The sequence below is a fragment of the Notolepis coatsorum genome (assembly GCF_963971535.1).
Source record: "Notolepis coatsorum genome assembly, chromosome: 14".
Lineage (NCBI taxonomy): Eukaryota > Metazoa > Chordata > Actinopteri > Aulopiformes > Paralepididae > Notolepis > Notolepis coatsorum.
The window spans coordinates 84,170,711-84,195,670 of record NC_140178.1 but is presented as its reverse complement, the minus strand read 5'-3'; the positions used below and the strand labels follow the sequence as shown (position 1 = coordinate 84,195,670).

Sequence of the window (24,960 nt, the reverse complement as noted above, 5' to 3'; positions counted from 1 at the left end):
TTCACTGCTTAGGACGTGAAAGTAAACTAATGGTGCAGCCTACGCTGTTGTTGAGCAGAAACCAATCCTTTTTAAAACACGCATTGCTTACCAAAGAGAAGTGACACTGACGACACTAAAGAAAGAACAGGTATGTTGATATCTATGTGAATCTGAAGTAATAAGTTAGTAGATCTAATGTACTGTATAGCTACAGTAGCCTATGTCATATTTTTACTAACCGTGGTGGTGGGTATGTTAGGTATGGTCATTGGTATAAGGTTTGGTTACATTCAGATTTTCGTTATTGTTTAGGTTGTATTAAGCTTTACTAATTTGGGTATTTTATTATAATAAAAATGCTCATGGCATAATTGTCTTTCACTATGCACTCTGCTACTAAGGATTCTACCATGCCTATATTACCCACTATGCTAATATGAACTCAAGTCTGTAGCACACAAGTTTGACACTGTTTGACGAAACAATGTCACTTACCCTTAGCTGCCAGAGTTGTGCCCTTCCTGCTGACATGTTGTACAGAACTTCGATCGCGTTGGATAAAAGCGTCAGCTAAATGACGATGTAAAATGTAAAAAACTTTACTCACTCATTGTTCATTGAACACTGATGTGATGTGTGTCAAGTGACTATATTTTGTGATTTAATGAAGTTGAAGTTACATAGCCTATACCTTATTCCAATGAATTATTGATATATATATATATATTATATTTTAACAGACACTGCCTCATCCACTGTAGCATGCAGCATGAGGTTAAGATCAAGTGTGTGTTTGCATGATATTATACATCTGAATGTAAGAACCAAATTATGTTCAAGTCAACAAACACTCCTATGCAAATCATTCAACACTTTAGATTTCTTCCCTTCCCTGTGAAGGGTTAAGTTTCAAATCATTAAAAGGGGGGAGGAGCATTCTAGGTTTCACTGCTTAGGAAGTGAAAGTAAACTAATGGTGCAGCCTACGCTGTTGTGTTGAGCAGAAACAAATCGTCCCAGAGTCCATTATAAAACACGCATTACTTGCAAAGAGAAGTGACTGTGTTAAAGAAAGAACAGGTGCGTTGATTGATTGAAAACTGTATTAACAGATTGCAGAATGGGTACAGTACAGCTCAATACACACAATTGTTAAGGGGATGCAGACCAGAGACTTTTTCGTCTCGTTTACATCAGGGTCCCCCATTTTCAATTCATCAGGACATATGACATACATGACATACAGATAGATGTGTGAATCATATCTATGTGAATCTGAAGTAATAAGTTAGTAGATCTAATGTACTGTATAGCTACAGTAGCCTATGTCCTATTTTTACTAACAGTGTTGGTGGGTATGTTAGGTATGGTCATTGGTATGGTTAAGGTTTGGTTACATTCTTATGTTTGTTCTAGTTTAGGTTGTAGTATTAAGCTGTACTAATTTGGGTATTTTATTATAATACTTTCACTAGTATGCACGCTGCTACTAAGGGATCTACCATGCCTATATTATTACCTAATGCTAATATGCACTCAAGTCTGTAGCACTGAAGTTTGACACTGTTTGACGTAACAATGTCACTTACCCTTAGCTGCCAGAGTTGTACCCTTCCTGCTGACTTGTTGTACAGAACTTCGATAGCGTTGGATAAAAGCGTCAGCTAAATGACGAAATGTAAAATGTAAGAAACTTTACTCTCACACTCATTGTTCATTGAACACTGATGTGATGTGTGTCAAGTGACTACATTTTGTGATTTAATGAAGTTGAAGTTACATAGCTATTCCAATGAATTATTTAAATATATATTTAAACAGACATGGCCTCATCCAGTAGTTTCCTGTCTGAAGAACAGTTCCAGTGCTCCATCTGTCTGGGTGTCTTCGTTGAGCCTGTAGCCACTTCATGTGGTCACACCTTCTGCAAGACCTGCATCACCAAGTACTGGGATAACAATGACCTCTGCCAGTGTCCAATGTGTAAAAATACTTTTGATAAGAGACCAGATATCTTTGTTAATATTGTCCTATCAGAGGTGGCAGCTCAGTTCATGAAGTCAGTTCAAGAGAGAAGCACCAGCAGCCCAGACCAGCAACCTGCCAGACCAGGAGAGGTGTCCTGTGACATCTGCACTGGGAAGAAGATCAAGGCAGTGAAGTCCTGCCTGGTGTGTCTGGCCTCCTACTGTGAGATCCACCTGGAGCCTCATCTGAGAGTGGCCTCCTTTAAGAAACACAGGCTGATCAACCCTGTGGAGAACCTGGAGGACAGGATGTGTAAGAAGCACGAGAGACCCCTGGAGCTGTTCTGTAGGACTGACCAGGCCTGTGTGTGTCAGTTCTGCACTGAGACGGACCACAAAACCCATGACACTGTCCCTCTAGAGAAAGAATACAGAGAGAGGAAGGATGAGATGAGGACAAAAGAGGCAGAAGTTCAGCAGATGATCCAGGAGCGAGAGCAGAAGATCCAACAGATGAAACATTCAGTAGACCTCAGCAAGAAAGGGGCAAAGCGAGAGATAGCAGACAGTGCTGAGGTCTTCACTGCTCTGGTGGCCTCCGTTGAGAGGTGCCAGGCTGAGCTCATTGAGGTGATTGAGGAGAAGCAGAAAGCAGCAGAGAAACGGGCTGAAGGCTTCATCGAAGAGCTGGAGCTGGAGATCACTGATCTAAAGAAGAGAAGCACTGAGCTGAAGCAGCTCTCTGACTCATACACTGAGGACCACCTCCACCTCATCCACAGCATCCCATCCCTCTCCACCCCTCCACCCAATAAGGACTGGTCTGAGGTCAGTGTCCACAGTGATGTGAATGTGGGGACAGTGAGGAGAGCTGTGGCTGAGCTGAAAGAGACTCTCAGTAAAGAGATGGAGAAACTGATTGATGATGAGCTGAAGTTGATCCAACAGTATGCAGTGGATGTGACTCTGGACCCTGATGCAGCACATCCAGAACTCATCCTCTCTGATGATGGGAAACAGGTAAAACATGGTGTTACACGGAAAGACCTCCCTGACAACCCAGAGAGATTTACTTATGCAGCAGCCTGTGTTCTGGCAAAGAAAAGCTTCTCTTCAGGGAGATTCTACTATGAGGTTCAGGTTAAAGACAAGACTGGGTGGTATTTAGGAATGGCCAGCGAGTCTATCAACAGGAAGAGGGGGGTCATATTGAGACCAGGGGATGGATACTGGGGTATAGGGCTGTATAGTGGTGATCAATATAACGCTTTGCTTTTGACAACACTGTTGTCCTCCTCTCCCTGAGAGAGAAACCACAGGTGATCCTGGTGTTTGTAGATTTAGTGTTTCCCACAGGATTTTGTGACTGTGGTGGGTGAACCTTGGACCCTCTAGGGGTGTCTGGGGGCATGCTCCCCCTGAGTTTTAATTATTTTTTGTATATTTTAAGTTTAATGCATCAATCTGGTGCACTTTGAGAGTGAATGAATGAAACATTTTATTTAACAGATTGCAGAATGGGTACAATACAGTACGGCTCAATACACACAATTGTTAAGTGGATGCAGACCAGAGAAAGACGTTTGTCTTGTTTACATCAGGGTCCCCATTTTCAATTCATAGTGAGAGCAAAATAAAGAGGCCAGATCTATGATTAACTTTGTGCTCAAAACACAAATAAATCAGTGCTTCCCAATCCTCTCCTCGGAGCACCCCAGCCGTTCCATGTATTTGTTAAATTCCACCACCAGCACACCTGATTCAACTTAACAAGCCCTTTATTAGTTGAATCAGGTGTGCTGGTGGTGGAATTTAACAAATGCATGGAACGGCTGGGGTGTCTCGAGGAGAGGTTTGAGAAACACAGGACTAGAGCATACATTTGAGCCATCAAAGAAATGAAGCAAAAGTGGTTACCTGTGTTGAACTGGTTTATTTTTTAGAAAATATAAAAATATACTGGATTACTATTACGACTACTACCACTGCCAATACTGATACATCCCTATTGGCAATGTATCAGTCTAGGTAATTAATGGGAAACACTGAGGGAGGCACATACAACACTCATAACTATTTACAACCAGTGTCGGAGCGAGTGCACTCGAGTTGTTCGGAAATTCTGAGTGCACACTGGACGCTCTGACCAAAGAGTCCGTTTATCAGAGCGGAGCAGATTTTCTGAGTGAATTTATTAACTCACCTTAACACTTTGAGTGCCACGCCGGGTTTTCCTTTTTACCCCCTTGATGCCACCATCCACTTCAATGTTAACGTTAATATCGCCTAATCTATGTTTTAAATTATGGCTATGTGTCTAATCTGCCCGTCGCTTATCAAAGACTATTTTCCAGTCAGTGCTGTCAAGGCAGATTGGTTTTTTATCGCTTCATTTCTGTTTCAGAGCATTTAGAAAAGCACCCGTTTTGAGATAAAAAACAGTTCATTCTGGACCATTCTATGAAAATCGTCTTTTACTGGAATATTCCACAACGTTGATATTCGTCTGCCTATTTATGAATCGTTTTCAAATAAACGCTAGATGATCAATATTATACATGCACGCAAGCACATTTGGGCCGCGCACGGATAATCGCCGCGTTGATTTCCTCTTGGACTTTTACAGTGAAACCAAAAGAGCCCATTTCACAAAACAGCTTATAACTTCATCAAAATTAGTCTGATTATCCTAACACTGATAACATAGATTCCTTACCTGACATCAGATGGTATCCAACTGGTATATTCCAATTCCTGATCACCATTCGAAAAAATCGATAAGTGTATAGATCCACCGTGTGTACAGTGCAGTACATGATTCCGCGCGTCTCAGAGGCTCCAGAATGAACTGGTAACCCCGGCTGGATCAGTGGACTGGAAAATGTGGAGTACCGGATTTTTTTCCCCATCCATTTTCATTGAGTCCATTCCAAAATCCCTTATGTCATCTGGGAGACGATAGGGGGCGCTTTTTTCCACATATGATCGCCGGCGGTGCTCGGGTATTTCTCTGGTAGGCTCGCGTGATGCAATATGATTTTAGATCACAAAAAGAAAAATTCAGAGAAATCTCGTGAGTGGCTTTCAACCACATATTAATAAACCCGAGATATCTCGTGTGTGGCAGTTAAAGTGTTAACTAGGGCCCTATGAAATCCGTTTTTATCTTTTCCTGTTTTCGGATTTCTCGGTTTTTGATTTTTCGGATTTCTCTGATTTTTAATATTTTAACTTTAACCAAAAAAAAAACAATACAAAATTATGTTTTTAACTAACTTTAATAATAGTACATCTGCAAACAGTGCCAGTGTAGTTCAATGTTCAGTGCCAGTTAGGTTATGAGGTTTCTTATTTTCAATTAAGTTTAGTTCAATGCAGTCAACTGCCCGTGCAGTGCAATAACTAAATAATAATTAAATAGTTAAATAATACAAAATAATAATTTGTTTAAAAGAAATCAAGAAAAAAACGAGTAATTTATTTCAGAGAGATGTCCTTTAAAGGTTCATGTTTCTCCCCATCTCTGGCTGACATCACCATTGTGATACATGATGGATAGGCCTTTGTGTTTTCCTCAGTGAGGGATTCTCTTTTGTCGGTCAGCAGCGTTTTGTACTTGCTGAAGCTTCTTTCTGTATAATAATTTTTTAAGTTTAAATATCAGCATTATCTGGCCATCCTTAGTAAATACTATCAAACTTTCCAAAGACCAGAGTTGGGATGGGCACGCACACACACACAGAAAGGGAGAATGGCTTATATGAGCTATCCAGTTCATATATCAACTATCCAGTTTGTTTTTATAGTGTAACGTTACTTGAAGGAGAGAGAGAGAGACTGAGGTCTCTTTCACACAGGGGCTGTTTGGTCCGGACTTTCGGACCAGAATTCGATAGTCCGGTTTTTCGGGTCTGTGTGAATGCGCGTCGAACTCGGTCCGCGGACCAAGCAGGCGAACTCTAGTCCGCCTGAAAACGTAGGTTTCGGTTCGGCTTCAGCGGACCAAACGCGAACCAAATATAGGAAGTGATTATTATTACCACTGCTTGCAGCACTCACTGCAAAACAAGCACACTGCATCTAATCTATCCATCTATCTATCTATATATCTAACTGTGCATCTTGGGAAGAAGGAAGAAAAACGCTGCTTATTATTATTACCGAGGCGCACAGCATTAATAATGGATCAATGCCACGTCAATACTATTATTATTATATTATTATTATTGGTCTACAAGTTGTTTAGCGAGAGGATGGTGGTAATGTGCTTCAATAGAACAATGGATCAATGCCATGTCAAAACTCGCTCCGCTGATCTGGAGGGCTCGCAGACGGCGCCCTTTTCGACCGCGTGACATTGTTCAGAAGGTCTCGGTGCGCTGACAGATTTCTCTATGTGAACGCAGGCGAACCAAATGAAGAATGCAACAATGTTGCAACTTCACCCCCAGAACCGCACCGAGTCCACCAAAACTATATGTGAAAGCTTCCTGAGACTTGTTACGCACGACGCTAGTCAGTCTCGGAATGGATTTGGTAGTTTCTTTCTGCAGAAGAAAGCAGGAAGCCGGACCAGCACTCTCAGGTTCAACAAGTTTTAATCGCAGCTGTGTACAAACATGTTTCGGAACAGGTGTTCCTTCGTCAGTGTTAATGGCTAGCAAGTAGTTTTTTTCTGCGTCTCTTAGTGAAGATTGATTTATATGAAAACCGATTTATGTATAATTTAGCTAGCTCGCCAATGTTACTGTGATTAAAGCAAACTTTAATAAAAAAAAAATTTAAAAGAATTTTTATTTTTTTATTTATTCACACAGTGCCAACTGCAGGTCTCACCATCTCAAAGATGACAGAGCATACTATATGCAGCATCCCCCTGTTGGGGTTGCTCAATGCTGTAAAATATTACATAAATGTTTTTTTATGAATAACGATATTTGAGGAGCCTAATAATATTGCTACAGCGTGCTGCAGGTAGTAGTAGTAGTAGTAGCTAGGTACGTGGGAGGCTGCAGGCGAAACCATCTCCGTGACGTCAGCATTTAGCGTGAACAAAATGGCGGCGCACATGTTTATAAATGCTACATAAATGGACATAACAAATCGTTTTTTCTTAGAAATGGCTTATGTATTTTTATAACGTGATTTTTTTTCTGTGGTTTATCTAAATACTAATTTGATGCTATGACTGTTTATATCACTATGCAACATCTCTCCTTTAAGGAATCAAATAGTCTGCTCTATGGCTGCATGCTAACGTTATTGTTTTGAAATGCACAACGGTCGGAAAAACATGGCAGCGATAAGAGGAATCGATAGTCACGGAGGCATGCGGCATTCCCAACGGGAACCGGTTTTCGATTCCCATCCCTATCCAAAAACACATAATCCACGCTGCTCAGAGTGTCCCCAGTCAATGTGGTATACGATATTGCATGCCCGAGAAGGAAAACCTGGACCGTACTTTTTTTTTAATTCACAGTCCCACAATACCATCCGGGAGACGATAGGCGTCGGTATTTGCCCTTTTGTGAGCTCAGACTCATTCCCAACGATAACATCAGGTTGGATGAAAATGAATGGATATTGTAATAAAAGAAATAACGATTAAAACCCGACTATACTCGTGATTGGCACTCACTATCCTCTGGTCCAATGTGTTAAGGTTGGGTGACTGGACGAGTACATCATGGATTATAAATAGGCTGAATAATAATATTCCTTGCCCCCCCCCCCCCCCATGCTGCTATTGCTGCTCAAACGTTGCGCTTAGTTGTTATGACAATAAAGGGAGGCATGGTTGCCAGATCTGTCCCGATATTTGCCATCCACCCCATCTTGCCCTAGAAAGAGCAGAAGGCCTTACTTGCTGCTAGTCAGAAGATTGGTCGTCAGCTGAGGGTTCACTCAAGGTAAGGGAGGACGAGAAGGGAATGTCGACTCCAGCCTGGAGGCAATGAATTCTGCTCTCCTTATCTACTCTTAACGCAATGGACGCCAGACCCGACATAAGTCGGGTTAACTCGCCATCGCTTGAGCGCCAAACCTGAAAAGTCGGGTTTTGGTCATTATTTCTTTTATTCGCTATTTCCATTCATAATTCATCCATCCATCCTGATGTTATCATTGGGAATGGGTCTGAGATCGCAAACGTCCAATACCGCCGCCTAACGCCTTGCGGCTGATATTGCACTCCATTTGAAACGATGTGACTTGGTGTCTGGGCCGAGCTGCGGCGTGCGGGCGGGCTCTAACTACTCTGGCAGGGCAATCGCTTATAACTGATGCATCGACGAGGGTCGGGGCCCCCCGGTTCGTGTTCTTTGGTGGATTACGTTGGCACCTCGATCGACATCAGTACTTGGAATGGCGATCAGATAATTGGAATATTCTTTTCAGGACAGATCCTGGTCAAGGTAAGGACTATGGTATCAATATTGCGTTGATCCAAAAATTCCTTTATGCTGATTGGGGCGTGTGTGTGTGGCATGTTCCGTTGGTAGCGATCAAAGCATTGATTTCAGATTGATTATTGATCCAAGCGAGGAATGGCACGCTTTATAGTGAACTGCACTAAACCGCTGTTTAGCGGCTTTTCCTGGGATTACACAGAATTACTCTAAAACTATACTCATATTCACCACGGTATAAAATGGGAATGTATTGATGAGAAAATGATCTGTTTTTTGCATATTGACCGGAAGAAACTCGATGACAATCGACTATATTATTAGATCCATATCTATAATATTTAATATAGTTTTAGCACTGCAAACACCGGCATGTATCCCCATTCATTACAGCTCTGGCACACACGGCCATATGCCCACAGCGACCTCTGGCGCTGAACCAGTTAAAGGACCATTACCATTCTTTTTGACATGTCGGTTCGAAGTCATTCCTGCCTTGACTATTTTTTTTCTTTTTTTTTATCCACTTTTTCTCCATTTTTCAATTTTTCTCCCATCCCAATTTAGCCGTGCCAATTCTCCCCTCCCCTGTCTTGATCGTTGCTCACATGTGCCCCCCACTGGCCCGTCGTAGGGAGGATAGAAGCCCATCACATGTCCCCTCCGATACATGTGGAGGCAGCCAGTCGCATCTTTTCACCTGCCAGCGCGGACTCTCATTGGCGAGGAGTAACGTGTAGGAGGCACACACTGCCCCCGCCATTTTCCTGTCTCTGCTGTGCAGGCGCCCTGACCAACCTGTAGGAGTCGCTGTTTACAACGTCCAGATTACCACCCATCGACTTCCCTCCCGCTAACTCTGCCATTTGAGTTAGTATGACGGCCGGCCCAAGCCGGAGGCAACGCTGACAGCCGGATTCGATACCGGTGTCTCTTGCGTTGGTGACGAGCGCAATGTCACATCCTTCTTAATCTTTTACCGTTACTTGTGTGTGTATATATGCAGCGTATTTAATGGAGACACTGTGTTCAAAAGTAACTATTTAACCTACTTTTAGATTACCCTTGTCCATAGTTCATCCATGTAAGTAAAAACGGACTAGTGTATGTTGTAAATTCCTGTGTACTTGGATGTCAAAATCTTATAGCACAATTTTTAATAAAAGTATAACCAGAAGTCATGGAGAAGTAATTTCATAATCCTTCTGGAGCTCCGGGGGAACCCTTGGTCTTAAAGTGTGTTTGCTGTTACTCAATGTGTCCTCCAGGTGGAGACCAAGTCAGGCAAAGAGGACGAGGAGATCCTCTTCAAGGAGCGCACCAGGCTCTACCGCTGGGACTGCAAGCTCAAACGGTGGAAGGAGCGAGGCGTGGGCGACATCAAGATCCTCTTCCACCCGGCCAAGCGCTTCTACCGCATCCTGATGAGGAGGGAGGTGCAGGTGCTGAGGGTGTGCGCCAATCACACCATCTGCCCGACCATGGACCTCAAGCCCATGAAAACGCAGGCCAATGCGCTGGGCTGGATCGCCATCGACCACGCAGGTACACACACCCGTATGAAACATAATGCAAAGAGGCCTACTCCTGTCTGGCTGCAAAATATTTCTTGAAGATGTTCCCTGGGTTTGGGAGAGTTGTAAGGTTGTACCTTTTGTTAGAAACACGCTTCACTGGATCGCAAACCTGTTGCTAACCTCTTGAGTTCGAAATGTTCTGTTCTAGCATTTGAATTTAAATTTGCTACACCACCAAAATCGAGCATTAAAAAAAACTCATTCAGATGCCACCTGCAAAGAAAGGTTAGGAAGTGTTTTGTCCAAGTGCAGAAATATATCTTTTTGTAATGATATGAAAAGACAGTGACAATAGTTGATGCTGTTGCTCTTCTACCGACTATTTTAGAGATATATATATATATATATAATAGAGATGCACCTATTATCGGTCCAATACCAGGCTAAAATGCATTATCTGTATTGGAGAATTTCCCCAATACTAAAATCCAAGAAACAAGCTAGAAATCAATGCAAAGTGACTTGACTTGCTGCATTTTAACACATAGAAGTAGGGATGCCCCGATCACGTTTTTTGCCACCGATCACCGATCGTCGTGAGCCATATCGGCCGATACCGATCCGATACCGATCGTTTTTGATTAAAAAGAAATTAAAAATTATTTTATATATATATATATATTTTTTTTTATAAAATATATATATTATATAATTAGACTTGTACTTGTATTATCTGCGAGACATCGCCACCACGCAACAAGTCAAAATGCTCGCTATCTGCAAACAGCTCCACTGTCTGTGTGTACTCTAGTAGCCTCCAGCTCCAAAAAGGATTCTCCGGCGCTGCAGCGGGACCCTATTGGTAACGTTATGCTTTGGTCATTTCACATTCAGCAAGCCCTCAGCTCGAATACGCATTCAATCAATGTTATAAGACATTGATATCAGGAGCTATCTGTAGCTACTGCTAGCCGGCTAGATGACGTTAAGACAACTATTTAGTTCAATCGGACATTTCGTTTTGAACTGTTAACTAACGTCAGCTAACGCAAGCTAACGGAGATATCAACATGGACTACTAGACTTCCTGGGGCATTTGTTGATATCCGGAGCTATCAGTAGCTAGCCGGCTAAATACCGTTAGACAATGCCTACTAAAAGTGAATAGTTGACTGGGTAATTTTGTTTAAACAGTAACGATAGCTAGGTAGCTAACGTTAGCTCAGGTCGAATGCACTATCTAGACTCAGCAGAGGAGGTCCGCCTCCTCTGTGTTTACAAACTCTACACGGGTACGGGCGGGGCTAGGGAGGAGGAGCAGTTTGCAGGTCCTGTGCGTCTGAGACAAGCGAGTGAGATATCCACTTGATCAGTTTCCGCGATCGGCGAATATGACTAATTATCGGAATTCCCCGATCGCATATTTATACTGATTATCGGCCGATAACGATCGGTGGCCGATCGATCGGGGCATCCCTACATAGAAGCATGTTGGATCTCTTTAATGGGGAGAACAGTTGATTATAGTATATAGAGTAGAGTGTGAAATAACGTTAATAATGCTAGTTTATTAATAGCTAGCTAATGTTACCTAGCCTAGCTGCCTCACGCCATTTAGCTTGTTAGCAAACGACACAAGCTTAGTTAGCTTGCAGAGAGTCATGAAAGATTCACTGTGAGGGCTCTTTTAGCTAACGCTAGCTAGGCACATAGCTATACATTACAGTAGCAATCTCTTCACTGTGCCTAGCTAGCGTTGGATACCAAGCAAGCTAACAGTGACTTTAACGCCAGCGCTAGTTAGGTAATGCTAACGCTAGCTGCAAGGTAGCTCATATATTGACGCTATCAATAGCCCCAGTTGTTTGCACATTTAGTATACATTCACACAGTGTTCAACTTACGTAATGATTTGCTCCATTTTGGTCTGAAACGCAGACGAATAATCCTCACAAAGCGAACGTTAACGTAACGTTATCCAGGTGAACGTTCTTCATTCAAACGAGGCATTCAAAACAGCTGTTTGGCAGAGGACCAGCCGCCCCCCATTCCTTTGCTCACTCTAGTCACATAACGTTGAATGCACACGGAACGTCCGCCTTGCAAACATTGCAACTGGCTATTGGACTGGCTTCGGTTAAAATTTTTAAATGCTTCCAAACTTCTGACATTTTGTCTAGCTGCTCCGAGTCATCAGGTGGACATAACCTGCCCGTGTTTACTTGCGGGAGCAACGCGTTGTGAGGTCTGCTATTTTCGGCATACGTCACTGTCGTGCGACGGTGTAAATAAAAGGAAATGCATTTGTTTTGGCAAATTCTTCTGCTCTGTGTGACAATAAATAAATGAATGATGTAATTTAAAACCAAAACTAAGGCCTCAGTATGAGTTTAAGACGTGAACATGGTCATGTTTGTTGAATAAAATAAAACTTTTTTTTTTTCACTCCTGATTCTTTTTATTATTATTTTTCGATCCCGATCCTCTGAAAATCACGATCGGCCCCGGATCGAGATATCCCTAATAATTGTCATGGATCCCCGTATATGAAAGCAGCTTGCAACTCAACACATTGAGTGCCAGCAGGGGGCGCCAGAATTAGCGCTTGAATGCCAGCCTTTTTGGGCTGATTTTCCCATATTTCATGATTTTCGTGGAGCTATTTCTATAATGGCTGTGTCTAATACGCCTGTCGCTTATCAATGACTTGCTTGCAGTCAACATGTATGAAACGGATTGTTTTTTCATCAGTACATTTCCGTTTTATACCGTTTTGAAAAACGGACGTTAAAAAAAAAAAAAAAAAAAAAAAAAAAAAACTGATGATCGCCCTTTAGTGGAATACACAAAACACGTTGTAATTTTTCGGCCTATTTATGATCGTTTTCAAATAAAAGCTACATTATCGATAGTATATGTGTACTTATGCACACTAGAGAAGCGGGCTGAAAAATCGATTATCTATTTCCTGGTCAGCGCGCACGCACACACACATACACACATGTTGAGATATATGTGAAAAAAAACTGATTACCCCAAGACTGGTAACGTAGATTCCTTACCTCACATCAGATGTTCTGTAAAAAGATTATTCCAATTCCTGATCGCCATTCCAAATATCGATCGCGTTTATTGATCCAACGCTGGGTACTCGAAACACATATTCCACGCTGTTCTGAGTGTCTACAATGAATCCGATCGGCTCGGGTTACATGCCTGAGAAGTAAAATGTGGATTCCGGACTTTTCTTTTCTCATGCATTTTCATTCAGTCCAATCCAATGGGTGCATTACCATCCGGGAGACGATAGGGGGCGGTATTTTCCCTGTTCGAGCTCATAGACAGCCCCAATGATAACGTCAGGCTAGAATGATGAAAAATGAATGGATATCGCTAATAAAAGCAATAACGATTAAATAGCGAGATTTCTCGTCCTTGGCACTCAACGCATGGCATGAACTAACGAGATTTCTCGTGGCTGGCACTCAAAGTGTTAATGCTGGTAAAATCACTGTTTATTTCTCGTTTTGCATAGTATTACATTCCTCTTCTATAAACAATCAAAGTCCCACCGTAAGAGATATGGCCTCATACAGGTCCATTAAAGCTTTTTGATTAGCGTGTAGGAAAGCCCCTGTTAATAAGATTACTTTGTTCTGTAATAGCCCTTTAATATGTTGTTGTTGACAGGAAAAGGTAATTGATTTATGCCAGTGTAATCGTTCAGCGTGATGTGCTCCAGCTAGTGTCGCATTCTGGTCTGCTGATAAGGTTACTGGCCCTTTAAGAGTTTTTTCTAACCTCGCGCAGGTTTGGTCTCAGTTCAGCAGTAGTTACTCCTGTCCCTTTGGGGAAAGTGTGCGTCAATGACTTATGTTTAGTTCCTGCCTAATTCATTCATTCAGCTTACTCTACACTTACAGTATGTTCACATTGATCCATTTCTGTCTATGTTGTTTCTCTCTGCTATTGAGATGCTGCTATGCTATGTTGGTTAGCTTAGCCGCATGTTAGCTAGCCTAGGCTATATAAATATAACTCACTCATTACTGTTAGTGAATTGAATGTATCTTTACACTTGGTTTACAGTCTGCCTACTTATATTGCTTGCATGTACTGCATGAGTAATTTCCCTGCATAGTCTATGTAGGTCAGGGGTTCTCAACCTTTCTGCTGCCAAGGGACCCCTGTGTTCAATAAAATATTCCAGGGCACCCCTACATACGATAAAGACTTTTTCGGTCCTGTCTTTTTTGCTACAATGATGATACAATGATTCTTTATTTGCCGTGCTGTCGTTGAGATGTTTTGTTGTTTGTTTGTCTTTGTTGCTTGTTGGTGAATCTGCAAATATGAATTGCCCCACGCGGGATCAATAAAGTTGTCTGAATCTGATGACAAAAGTGCTTGCTTTCAAAATAATGTTTATTTAAGAAAAAACTGAAAATCATGTATTTTTTTTTTAATACAGAAAAGGATCACTAAAGTGCTATCTGTTGCAGCTGCACTGTTCTCCATAAAAATAGCATATTTGGATAAGTTTGACAATTTCTCAAAAACAGAAAATCATGTATTTTTTTTAAATACAGAAAAGGATCACCAAGTTACCATTTCTCAAAAAATATAAATAAATACAGAAAATAAGCACTCGTTCACTCAGTGGACATTTCTAGCTCAATGCGAGGTCCGCTGCTGCTGGCTAATAATACGGTCAATACGTGGGGAGATCTTTGACAAGGCAACACGCATGTCATCATCAAGGCTCAACTTGGCCCTATATTTTGTTTTCAGAGCTGTCATGGATGAAAAGCCAGCTTCACACGGATATGTGGGGCTGAATGGTATCAACACCTTAACTGCAGCATCATGAGATACTTGGTACTCAAGCACCACACTCTGAAACTAGCTCTCCAGGTGGTATCAGATGAGATTTCAATGAGTTCTTCCAAGAGTTTGGATGGAGATGTGTCGGGAAGCTTTGTCTCAATGTTGTCTGTAAAGTCTTTTTTTATCCAGAGTGACTTAATGATTTTCAGATTTTTAGAAATGGTCAAACTTATCCAAATATGGTATTTTCATGGAAAACAGTGCAGCTGCATCAGATAGCACTTTAGGGATAATTTTCTGTAATCCAAAAAATAATTTGGATTCACTATAAAGTGCCTGTTCACTATAAAGTGCCACGTTTTGATATATTGAGCTTTAAACTTTAAGTAAATTTTTTGGAACACGCAACCTAAAACACCTTCCTCTCCCAAACCGTTCCTGCAATTGTTTTATGTTGCATGATGATCATGGATACATTTATTATGTATTGTATTTTTTATGTTTAAATATCAACATAATCTGTCTGTCCACCCTCAGTACATTTACTATCAATATAATATAGTAGTCTGACTTCATCATATATTTTCAAACGCACACACATAGAGGGAGAATGCCCCCCCCCCCCCCTCCTTCCCAGTCCTCCTTCCAAGTCCCCACCCTGCTGTTCTCTGTCGCTCTGAACAGGGCTTGTTGTTAGCTTATGCTAAAGGGACATTAATTCCGGTCTTAAACACAACGTGGCCACAAAGGAATGGCAAGGATTGCAAAGCATGTTATATGCATTTGACCCGTTGCGGAATAAAACAGCAGGGATTTGTTTTGGGTCGCAAAAACACTATCCTTGCTGTGTTTCAATGTCCGCGTTCCAGATCCAGAGTACGCTACTACTGATGAGCTGAGAGACGCTAGCTCACTGCTCAGCCTGCTGTGTTGAGATGCATCCTTATTGGCTGTGTGCTGTAGAGCGGATATGAGTCACGACACCACGGAGTTTCAAAATAAGAGTATCATAATGACCTAAATGTTGCTAGCTTTCGGAGCCTAGTTATTTAGCTGGAGCTGCGCGTGGGCAGAAATGAGACCCGCTATAGGATTTTCAAAATAAGACTGTTGTCATTCTATATTTTTAAAGAACATTGCCAGGCATCTCGCGGAACCCCTGGCAGCTCTCCGCGGAACCCCTGTGTGCCGGGGAACCCCTGTTGAGAACCGCTGATGTAGGTTATATAATAACTCCGGTTAAGTGACTGTCTTAGTTACTAGTTGCATTATATTATTAATGAATATTATTGTAGCTATAGACCACATATTTATGACATTATGTTTATGTACGTCACTACTGTGTTTACTAATGTATACTGTATTGTATTCCTTTGTAGACAACCACACGCAAATTCCCAAATACAAATCATTAACTGCAGCACGCCTCTGTGATTCTTTAATCGGAGTCACAACCCCATAGTGTCCGCCAGCTCTATCAAACGCACCTGTGGAGGCCCTAGCCCTCCGTTTCAAGCGTCTTTCCGTCGAGCTAAGTTGAATTGAACATTTCACTGTCAAAAGCGCAAACGTAAACACAGTTGTGTTGCAACACGGCGACACGGTTTTCAAAATAAAGGTCATACCGTAGTAGGGGTGGGAATCACCAGTTTCATCACGATACGATATTGATTATTTGGACAACGATACGATATTTGCCGATATCACAGTCTGCCACGATACGATATGATTCTATTCAATTCAGGTGCCTGCTATCGATATGAGATGATATTATATGCCCATTCAGTAACATTTAGATCAACTCAAAAAAGGCAACGGAAATATCATTTGACATTTTTATTTTTGAGCTCTTCCAGACATTTAAATGAAAAACAATTTATTGTTTTTAATACAAATAGACCTCATGTTCACTGTAAAGTGCCACGTTTTGATAAATTGAGCTTTAAACTTTAAGTAAATTTTTTTGGAACTCACAAGTCACAACACGCAACCTAAAACCCCTCTTTCCAAACGCAGACACACACAATGCCCCCCCTTCCCCAGTCCCTAATGGACCTCTGCTGTTCTCTCTATATGGCTCTGATCAGCTTAGCTTAGTTAGCTAACGCAACGTTAATTTCGGTATTTAACGTGACGTGGGCATAAAGGAATGGCGAGGATGCAAAGCATGTTAGATGCATTTGACCCGTTGTGGTAGGGCTGGGCGATAAAACGATAACTATAAATATCACGATAAATTATTTCCTCGAAATAAACATGAAACGTGGTCGCAAAGTTTCGATATATCGATTTTCCAAGTTTGGCTCCGCTCAGCCTCGGCTCAGCACACTCACTAACAACAACCAACGTTGCGTGATGACGTGCTTACGCACCACAGCTCCAGATGTGCTACTGTTTTGGTTTAGGACTCAAGGCTGGCTAGGATAATTAGCTTGCACGGCGCTATTTTATATATTTACGTGCCGAGTATGTATGTGGCGTGAATTCTGATGCCACGGTTATAGTAGTGTGTGGTATACGGTGGACGTCGTTGCAATGTATTGGGGCGGAACAGAGTATTTGAGGGATATTTAGTACATTTGGAAACATGGCTGGCTAGGATAATTAGCTTGCACGGCGCAATTGTATAGTTCGGCTGGCTAGGATAATTAGCTTGCACGGCGCTATTTTATATATTTACGTGCCGAGTATGTATGTGGCGTGAATTCTGATGCCACGGTTATAGTAGTGTGTGGTATACGATAGACGTCGTTGCAATGTATTGGGGCGGAACAGAGTATTTGAGGGATATTTAGTACATTTGGAAACATGGCTGGCTAGGATAATTAGCTTGCACGGCGCAATTGTATAGTTCGGCTGGCTAGGATAATTAGCTTGCACGGCGCTATTTTATATATTTACGTGCCGAGTATGTATGTGGCGTGAATTCTGATGCCACGGTTATAGTAGTGTGTGGTATACGGTGGACGTCGTTGCAATGTATTGGGGCGGAACAGAGTATTTTAGGGATATTTAGTACATTGTCATGGGATACACTGCTAACAAACTGCTAACGTGCGCGGACTGATGACGACATCAACTCGAGACATTCGCAGCAGAAAAACAAGTCTATTAATAGCCCGTCCATCGGCGCCGGGCATAAGAAGTTAATTAAACTTGACAGACATTATATCGACAATAATTGTCGATATCGAGTTATATGAAAATAATTTTATAATTTTATCGCGATAACGTTTTTGGCCATATCGCCCAGCCCTACGTTGTGGGGGAAAAAACAACAGGCACTTATTTCGGGTCGCAAAATAGGCGGACTCTGAAGCAATGCTGTCTAACGTCTACACACGCTGAGCTGCACTGAGCTACTGTTGTTGTTGCGGCCGGGCGGATATGCTCACCAGGGGATTTTCGCAATATGAATCGATCTTTTTACGTTGCATCGATCCTATTTGATAATTGATAATAGATCAATATATCAATCTGGATCGATGTATCGTCCCACCCCTATACCGTAGTAGGCCTCTATCAATTCTTATAATAAAAGTCCCAGATATACATGAACATTAATTGGCATAGATCTCTATGAAACCGCCCAACACATTGATCACTTTAGGCACACACTGAAACCAGTAACATCACAAATATGAAGCAGATAATTGCCCATGAAAATAATAAACCTTTCATGGTGTTATTTACAATAATAATAATTCATTTTTATTTATAAAGCACTTTTCATTGTGAAACAAAGGTATGCAGAGTTCCTTGTACTCCTGATTAATGCAATTGTGTGTGTGTGTGATGATCTCATTCAAGGAGTACTACAAGCGCACACACATGTTTTTGTTCTATATACAATAAAAAAAAAACATTATGACAAATTTAAAACAAATTTGCACTGCTAATTTGAAGCGTAACATATTGATGTCTTGTATACAGTTATGTCCCTGCAATTTACCATTATGGGCAAATAAAGAGAAAATGTTTGTCTGAAAACATTTCTTAACACTTTGACTGCCATGAAACGTGTTTTGACGTCATTGCGGGCCATGCTCAAGTTGCCGGGGGACGCTGTACAGCGTCCTTATATCAATATTTAAAAAATCTGCGATCGGATTCATATGTCCCCTCCGCTGGCCTGAGATCCACCAGCAGGACCCACTGAGCTCTCTGGCGGTTCAGGAGCGCCATCTGGTGGCCGATCGGCGCAATCGCTTTAACAGGAAGTGGCATAGAGGTTGTGCTACGTCCGTAGTACTTCCGGGCGCTCGCTATAGGTCCCGCGACTCTGGCTCGTCACGCTACACAGTGATCGATTGCCAATAACTCGATAAACAACATGATTTGGACGTATATACCATTATACAAGCTGGAGATGGACCGGGTAAATTTACATCCCATAATGATAAGATTTCAACTCTACGATGATCGCCCAACGGCGCGCGGAGACTGGGGTGAGTTTCAGCGTGTAACGTTACCGTCTTCGATACTAACTGCTATTATCAACATTTGACCCACATTAGATGATTGGTATAACGCTGCCCACGGAATTATAAACGCCCCCTAGCCCATCCGGTCAACATCAGATGACGTGTAGTAACTTCTAGAAGTACGTCTAGTTGGAATTTTTTATATCGCGCTGATTGCCATAAAACTGTATTGCATCATCAATATAATGCATTTGGGGCTATAGATCACGTTCTGGAGAAAGCTGCAGAAAGAGATGAAAACATACTTATACATTAGACCATACTTTACTATGAATGTGAATGAAAAAGTTTAACGTTGCTACACAATGAACAATACATATAGGACTTTGAATGGGCCCTAATAATGGCAATGTAGCAATAGAATTCAAAAAGTTATAGCCCTGCAAAGAAGGGGTACTTCTCCATAGACAAATAGAGCTGGCAATCTATGGTATATCATGAATTTAACCCAAGGCAACCAAAGTGTTAAGGTTTGGATTTTGTGTGCCCTGTATGCAAGATTCATGTCCTTTGCCAGTGACATACCTTTTAAGTGTTGAACTGCACTACGTGTGGTTGTTTTTAGAGATGTTTTATACTTGTGTTACAAGATTTTGGCCTATGCTACATAACTATCAACCTCTGTAGCACCAGTGCTATGTGAAAAAAAAGTTAACTTACAGCCCTGCCCTACTGACTATTTCCCTGTATCCTCTGTCCCTCCAGAGGGTGAGGGCAAAGTGGAACAGCTGGCGGCTAAGTTCAGGACCCCGGAGCTGGCCGAGTCCTTCAGGAAGACCTTCTGCGAGTGCCAGGTCCGCATGGGCCAGCTCAAGGGAGACGCCTCCTTCTCCCCCCAGATGTCCAAAGCCCAGGAGCACTCGAGGGATACCAACCGCCGGGTGTTCCTCAACGTCGCAGCCGACGGGGAAGCCCTAGGCACCGTCACCGTAGAGCTTTTCTCTCACCCCAAGAGGCGGAGAACTTCCGGGTGCTCTGCACGGGCGAGAGGGGCTTCGGCCTCCGAGACTCCATCTTCCACAGGGTGGTGACAGACTACATGCGTCAGGTGAGATGGGGGGGGGGGGGGATGGAGAAGTTATTGTGTGGAGAAATGGTGCTTATTGACCACTCACACGGAGGCCATTTAGTTATCTCATGCTAAGAGCAAAATTGGCTGTCGTGTACTGTGAATATGGTCAGTTGTTGGTAGGGATGCACCGAATGGGAAATCGGCCGAAACCGATACCGAAAATAGGAAACAGTTGGCTGAAAACCGAATGCCGAAAGGCCGAAAATGATTAATAGAAATATATATAATGTATTTTTATTATTTTTTTTGCTACCTGATTATGATTGAATGCATACATTAATTCCAGACTGACTGCTGAAAGTTTGTACAATTTAAACATTTTCTCTTTGCATACAACAAAATGTGATTAAAGTCAAGTGCATTTTCTTTTCTCTGTAGGATAACTACAACAAAGTGCATTCAGAACAAAGCCAAGGTGCTTTAAAACTGCATAAATAATGTATATAATGTAAATTTCTCCACCATTTTTCATCGTATTGCAACACCGTTTTTTGCAAGACGTTCACAGAAAGGTAGAGAAACTAACTGCGTTCTGTTTTATGGCAATAACGTTCAGGTTTGTGGGAGATAATCCCAAAAAATAAGAGAAATAAAAAAGTAAATCCAGAAGTCAGATGATTGACAGGGGCTAGTGTGAGCTGGGTAGGGTAGTTTTTCGAAATTCGAAAGCCCTGAGTCTCCTCCTTCAAAAGACTACACTCACTTTTGGCTGTGCCACTTCCTCCTGTCAATATGTGCCGGTTTCCGACTCAATGCCCTGAGATTTCTATAATCTTATATTTCACTAATAACAGTTAAAATAATTGGTAAACAAACGTAATGCTGAAAATATACACTTTTACTGTATCTCGGGAGGCCCAAATTAAAAAGACATTAGCAATGTCCAGAGGGTGGGACATATAAACACATTTACTATCAAATAGCATTGTGAGGCTGAACAACAGGACCAATTGACTATATATGTACTTAACATTTAAAAAAAAAATATGTAAATGGCTAAAAGTGATTTTGTAATTTTGCAACCGTGGGTCTCACAGGGTACTTTTAACCCTGTGAAGCCCAAATAAAAGAGACATTAGCAACTTCAGAGGCCAGAGGGTGAGACCTATAAACACATGAAGGGTGCCGTGACTGAAAAAAAAGGTTTAGAAACGCTGGTATATGGTGTCTTTGTGGTACCACAGTAATTTTTGTGGCTCTTAGGGGCCTTTCTCACTCACCCATTCGGTTCCATTCCATTCCGGTCTGGTCCGTTCCGAGATCTGATGCGAACTCCCCCCTCCCTCTCCCCCCTCTAGTTTGTGTACACACTTCAGTCTTGGTTCGCTCCGGGTTCTGTTTACGGTTTGCGTTTTGAGCGTTTACGTTTGCCGTAGGCGATGATGTCACGTTCGAAAATGTAAACAGGAAGTGTGTTAACATGACGGCGGAGACTGGATGCTGATATAAAATGAACAAATAACCAATAAATATGAAGTTATATTTGAACCTCTGTTGTCAAGCCTTGTCAATATAACCCACCCCATTTTATCACGAATGGATGGTGTTGTAGAGTTAGCTTTTGAGCGTTTCCCAGGGCTAACGCTAAGCTAACGGCTAACGCTAGTTAGCTTAGCCTAGTACTAGTCTAGTATAGCCACTGGCACTGTAGCACTTATTTTTCAGCAAAGAACGTGCAATAAACAAAACAGATACATTCACTGTGTGTTCTGCCTCTCATTTGTTGATGAAACAAAACTAACATCAACACAATTGAACACCAAAAGCTGAGTTTAGTCTCGTCGGCGCTGATTTTGTTAGCTTACATGCTAACGTGAATGGAATATGCCAGTATAACAGTATAGCATTGTGGCCTAATGCGAGCCAGGGAAGTGCTGTGCTTTGTAACGCGGCTTCATGTTTTCATCCACTGAGCTGTGAGGCTCCACATGCTTGTTTTTGGTTGAGGTCTGAACTCTCAAATTGCCCATAAATATCGTTTTTGTGGGTATTGTCCAGTTGTTGCTGTGTGGTTTTATCTGCCCAAAATTCAAGCAAGCATGAAAAGCATTACAGTAACGACGTTGTGTGTATGTCACGCCCCCCGCTCCCACTGGCCCGCACCCGAGACCACCTATTTCAAGCGTCCCAGGTTCAGCGGGGGGTATTCCGAATCAGCGCCGCTTCGCACCCAAAAGGGGTGTGTCCGTCTGAGTGAGAACACCCCCCCCCCCCCCCCCTGTCCCCAGGGGCGCTGATTCGACCCCGATTGGTGAGTGAGAAAGGCCCCTTAGTCTCTGACTGGTTGGCCACCCCTGCTGTAGTGGCTACAGTAAGCATTTTATATAAAAGTACTCTGTATTTTTGTATGACAACTAATAAAGAAACTTGAACTACTGTCATAATTCACTGCGTTCTAGCCTACATGGAAGGACTGTTGTATTTACTACATCTCCTGTGACTCTTAGCGGGTGATGACGTAGCTTAAGAGCGACTGGTGAGAGTGAGAAATGGAAGCGATGTTAGCTAGCTTAACGCTAACGTTAGTTAAAAAGGTTTTTAACCGCGACAGGCATATAGTAATGGCGAGGATATAAAGCATGTTAAAGACTCATTTATTGGATGCGTTTCTCGCAGAGTTTACATAGAAACAGCGCGACTCCCGAGTCCCAAGAGGAGTTATCACAGGCTGCAGAACGCAGGACTGAAGAGCTCACGACTGAAGCCGCGTTTTGATTACGTCATCACAACAACACGTTAGGTAGGTTACGAACGTTCCTGTTCTTTGACATTCGGTGACATTTTTTCGGTGCTAAAACCTTCGGCCGAAAGTGCCTTTTTAACCATTTTCGGTGGCCGAATATTCGGTGCATCCCTAGTTGTTGGGACAGGTGATGAGAATCTATACATTTTATTTATTTTATTTTATGGAAAACTTAACTCATTGACCACCACGCTGTTTTCCCATCTCTACTCAATGGCGCCAGCGTTATTGACCATTTCAGCGATGTTTGCGGACCCATCGTGTGTTCTGTATTATAGCTATGGAGACAATAGTATGGCTCATTTGACAGGCATTGTTTATAGTCCAACACTGACTAACCAGTTAATTTCTACATACTTTAGTTTGTGTTGTATGCATTATGCCCAAATTGTTCGGGTTGCTCCTCTGAAACTCCAAATATTTCCAAATCAAAGGTATATACCATATATATATATATATGTTTCTTAACAAAATCATCAAGGGGGGGGTAGTTTTACCTCGAAACTGCGATCGTTACCGAAAGCATGTTTTAGGTTTGGTAAAATACGACACTGATCGGTACAAAAGCATGTTTTAGGTTAAAGAAATACCAGCAGGTTACCTAAAATAGACTTTACCTTAGTCAGAAGGTACTCTAAAATGAATAAATCCCAGTCTTCCCATCGCGATCGCAATTACTCGTGTATATTGGGCATGGCTATCATACGGGAAACAATGGGTTTGAAGCATCCCTCCGACCAATTGCTATGTCTTGATTCACTTTGAGGGGGAAGCAGCCGGATGTACCTCGGTACTGAAAGACAACTGATATCCCCAGTTCAAAAGTTAAGCGATACTGCCACCTGGCAGGATTCAATCGTCATTGCAATTTTAACGTAGGCAGCGGTGTCAGGGAGACACAGGCAGCTCCGAGCGAGTGTTTAGAATGGGGATCAAAGGAAAAAGATCAAAGGATCTAAAAACGAGAACTCGTTTTTGACTCTCAACCGTTGGCGACAAAACACGAGAATACTAGTTTTTGGCGGCCAATGAGTTAACATGTAACAAAATGTACATCTAAATGGCTAAAATACTGAACATCTGATTCACTACGACTTAAATGAGGTTGTTTACACAGAGGACGCTCTCTAATAAAACGCCAATCCTAACTAGTCACCATGTCCTGTGTTTTCAGGGCGCGGACATCACCAAGACAAAACTAATAACACCAATCCTAACGAGTCACCATCTTGTGTTTCAGGGCGGGGACATCACAAAGCACGACGGCACAGGCGGCAAGTCCATCTACGGCAGCAAATTTGAAGACGAGAACTTTGACGTGCGCCACACAGGCCCCGGCCTGCTCTCCATGGCCAACAGGGGCCGTGACGCCAACAACTCCCAGTTCTTCATCACCCTGAAAAAGGCTGAGCACCTGGACTTCAAACACGTGGCTTTCGGCTGGGTCCGGGATGGCATGGATGTGGTGCGGAGGATGGGTGAGCTGGGCACCAAGACGGGGCAAGCCCAGCAAAAAGATCATCATCACAGACTGTGGACAGTTGTAGTTCTGCAGGAACTGTGTGGTGCATGGCTTTGTACCAGGAGTTAACCCCCTTAGCCATAAAGCATCCCAAGAATGGAGCACTGGTTCTAGAATTGCTGCTCAACTGACGTCCGCATACTGTACAAACTTGACTTGGAACTGTTCTAGGATCAGCACTCCTATTCCAAGATCCTTTGTTCATATGGGAACTGAACTCGTATTTTGGCTGTCCTTTAATGTGGTCTTATGTAGTGCACTTGATATGGAATAGGGTGTAGCGTGTGTGTATATATAATAGGGGGGGGGGGGAGTGGGCGTTTGGGACAAGTCCATCCTCTTGCTGTGTTGCACTCGCATCTTCTTTAGCTTCTCTCCTCCCAAGGAATTTTATTCACGCAATTTCCCCCAAAACCTGTTTATTTTGTGTGTATAA

General features: G+C 42.3%; 1 protein-coding gene across 1 annotated transcript; it reads left to right on the top strand.

Annotated features, from left to right (window-relative positions):
* Nucleotides 1-988: 988 nt before the first annotated feature.
* LOC311240391 (tripartite motif-containing protein 16-like) lies at nt 989-24,731 on the top strand. Its single transcript, XM_084328978.1, has 5 exons — nt 989-1,062; nt 1,804-2,969; nt 9,628-9,904; nt 19,893-20,235; nt 24,243-24,731. Exons 2-4 carry the CDS (start codon nt 1,806-1,808, stop codon nt 20,216-20,218), a joined length of 1,767 nt encoding a protein of 588 aa, XP_084185104.1. The 5' UTR covers nt 989-1,062; nt 1,804-1,805; the 3' UTR covers nt 20,219-20,235; nt 24,243-24,731.
* The last annotated feature ends 229 nt before the right edge of the window (nt 24,732-24,960 follow it).

Excerpts from the sequence above, each read along its gene's own strand:
- LOC311240391 (XM_084328978.1), top strand. The coding sequence starts at position 1,806 with ATGGCCTCATCCAGTAGTTTCCTGTCTGAAGAACAGTTCCAGTGCTCC. Across the intron at positions 2,970-9,627 it reads TCTCTGATGATGGGAAACAG|GTGGAGACCAAGTCAGGCAA; the intron begins GTAAAACATGGT and ends TGTGTCCTCCAG. Across the intron at positions 9,905-19,892 it reads GATCGCCATCGACCACGCAG|AGGGTGAGGGCAAAGTGGAA; the intron begins GTACACACACCC and ends CTGTCCCTCCAG.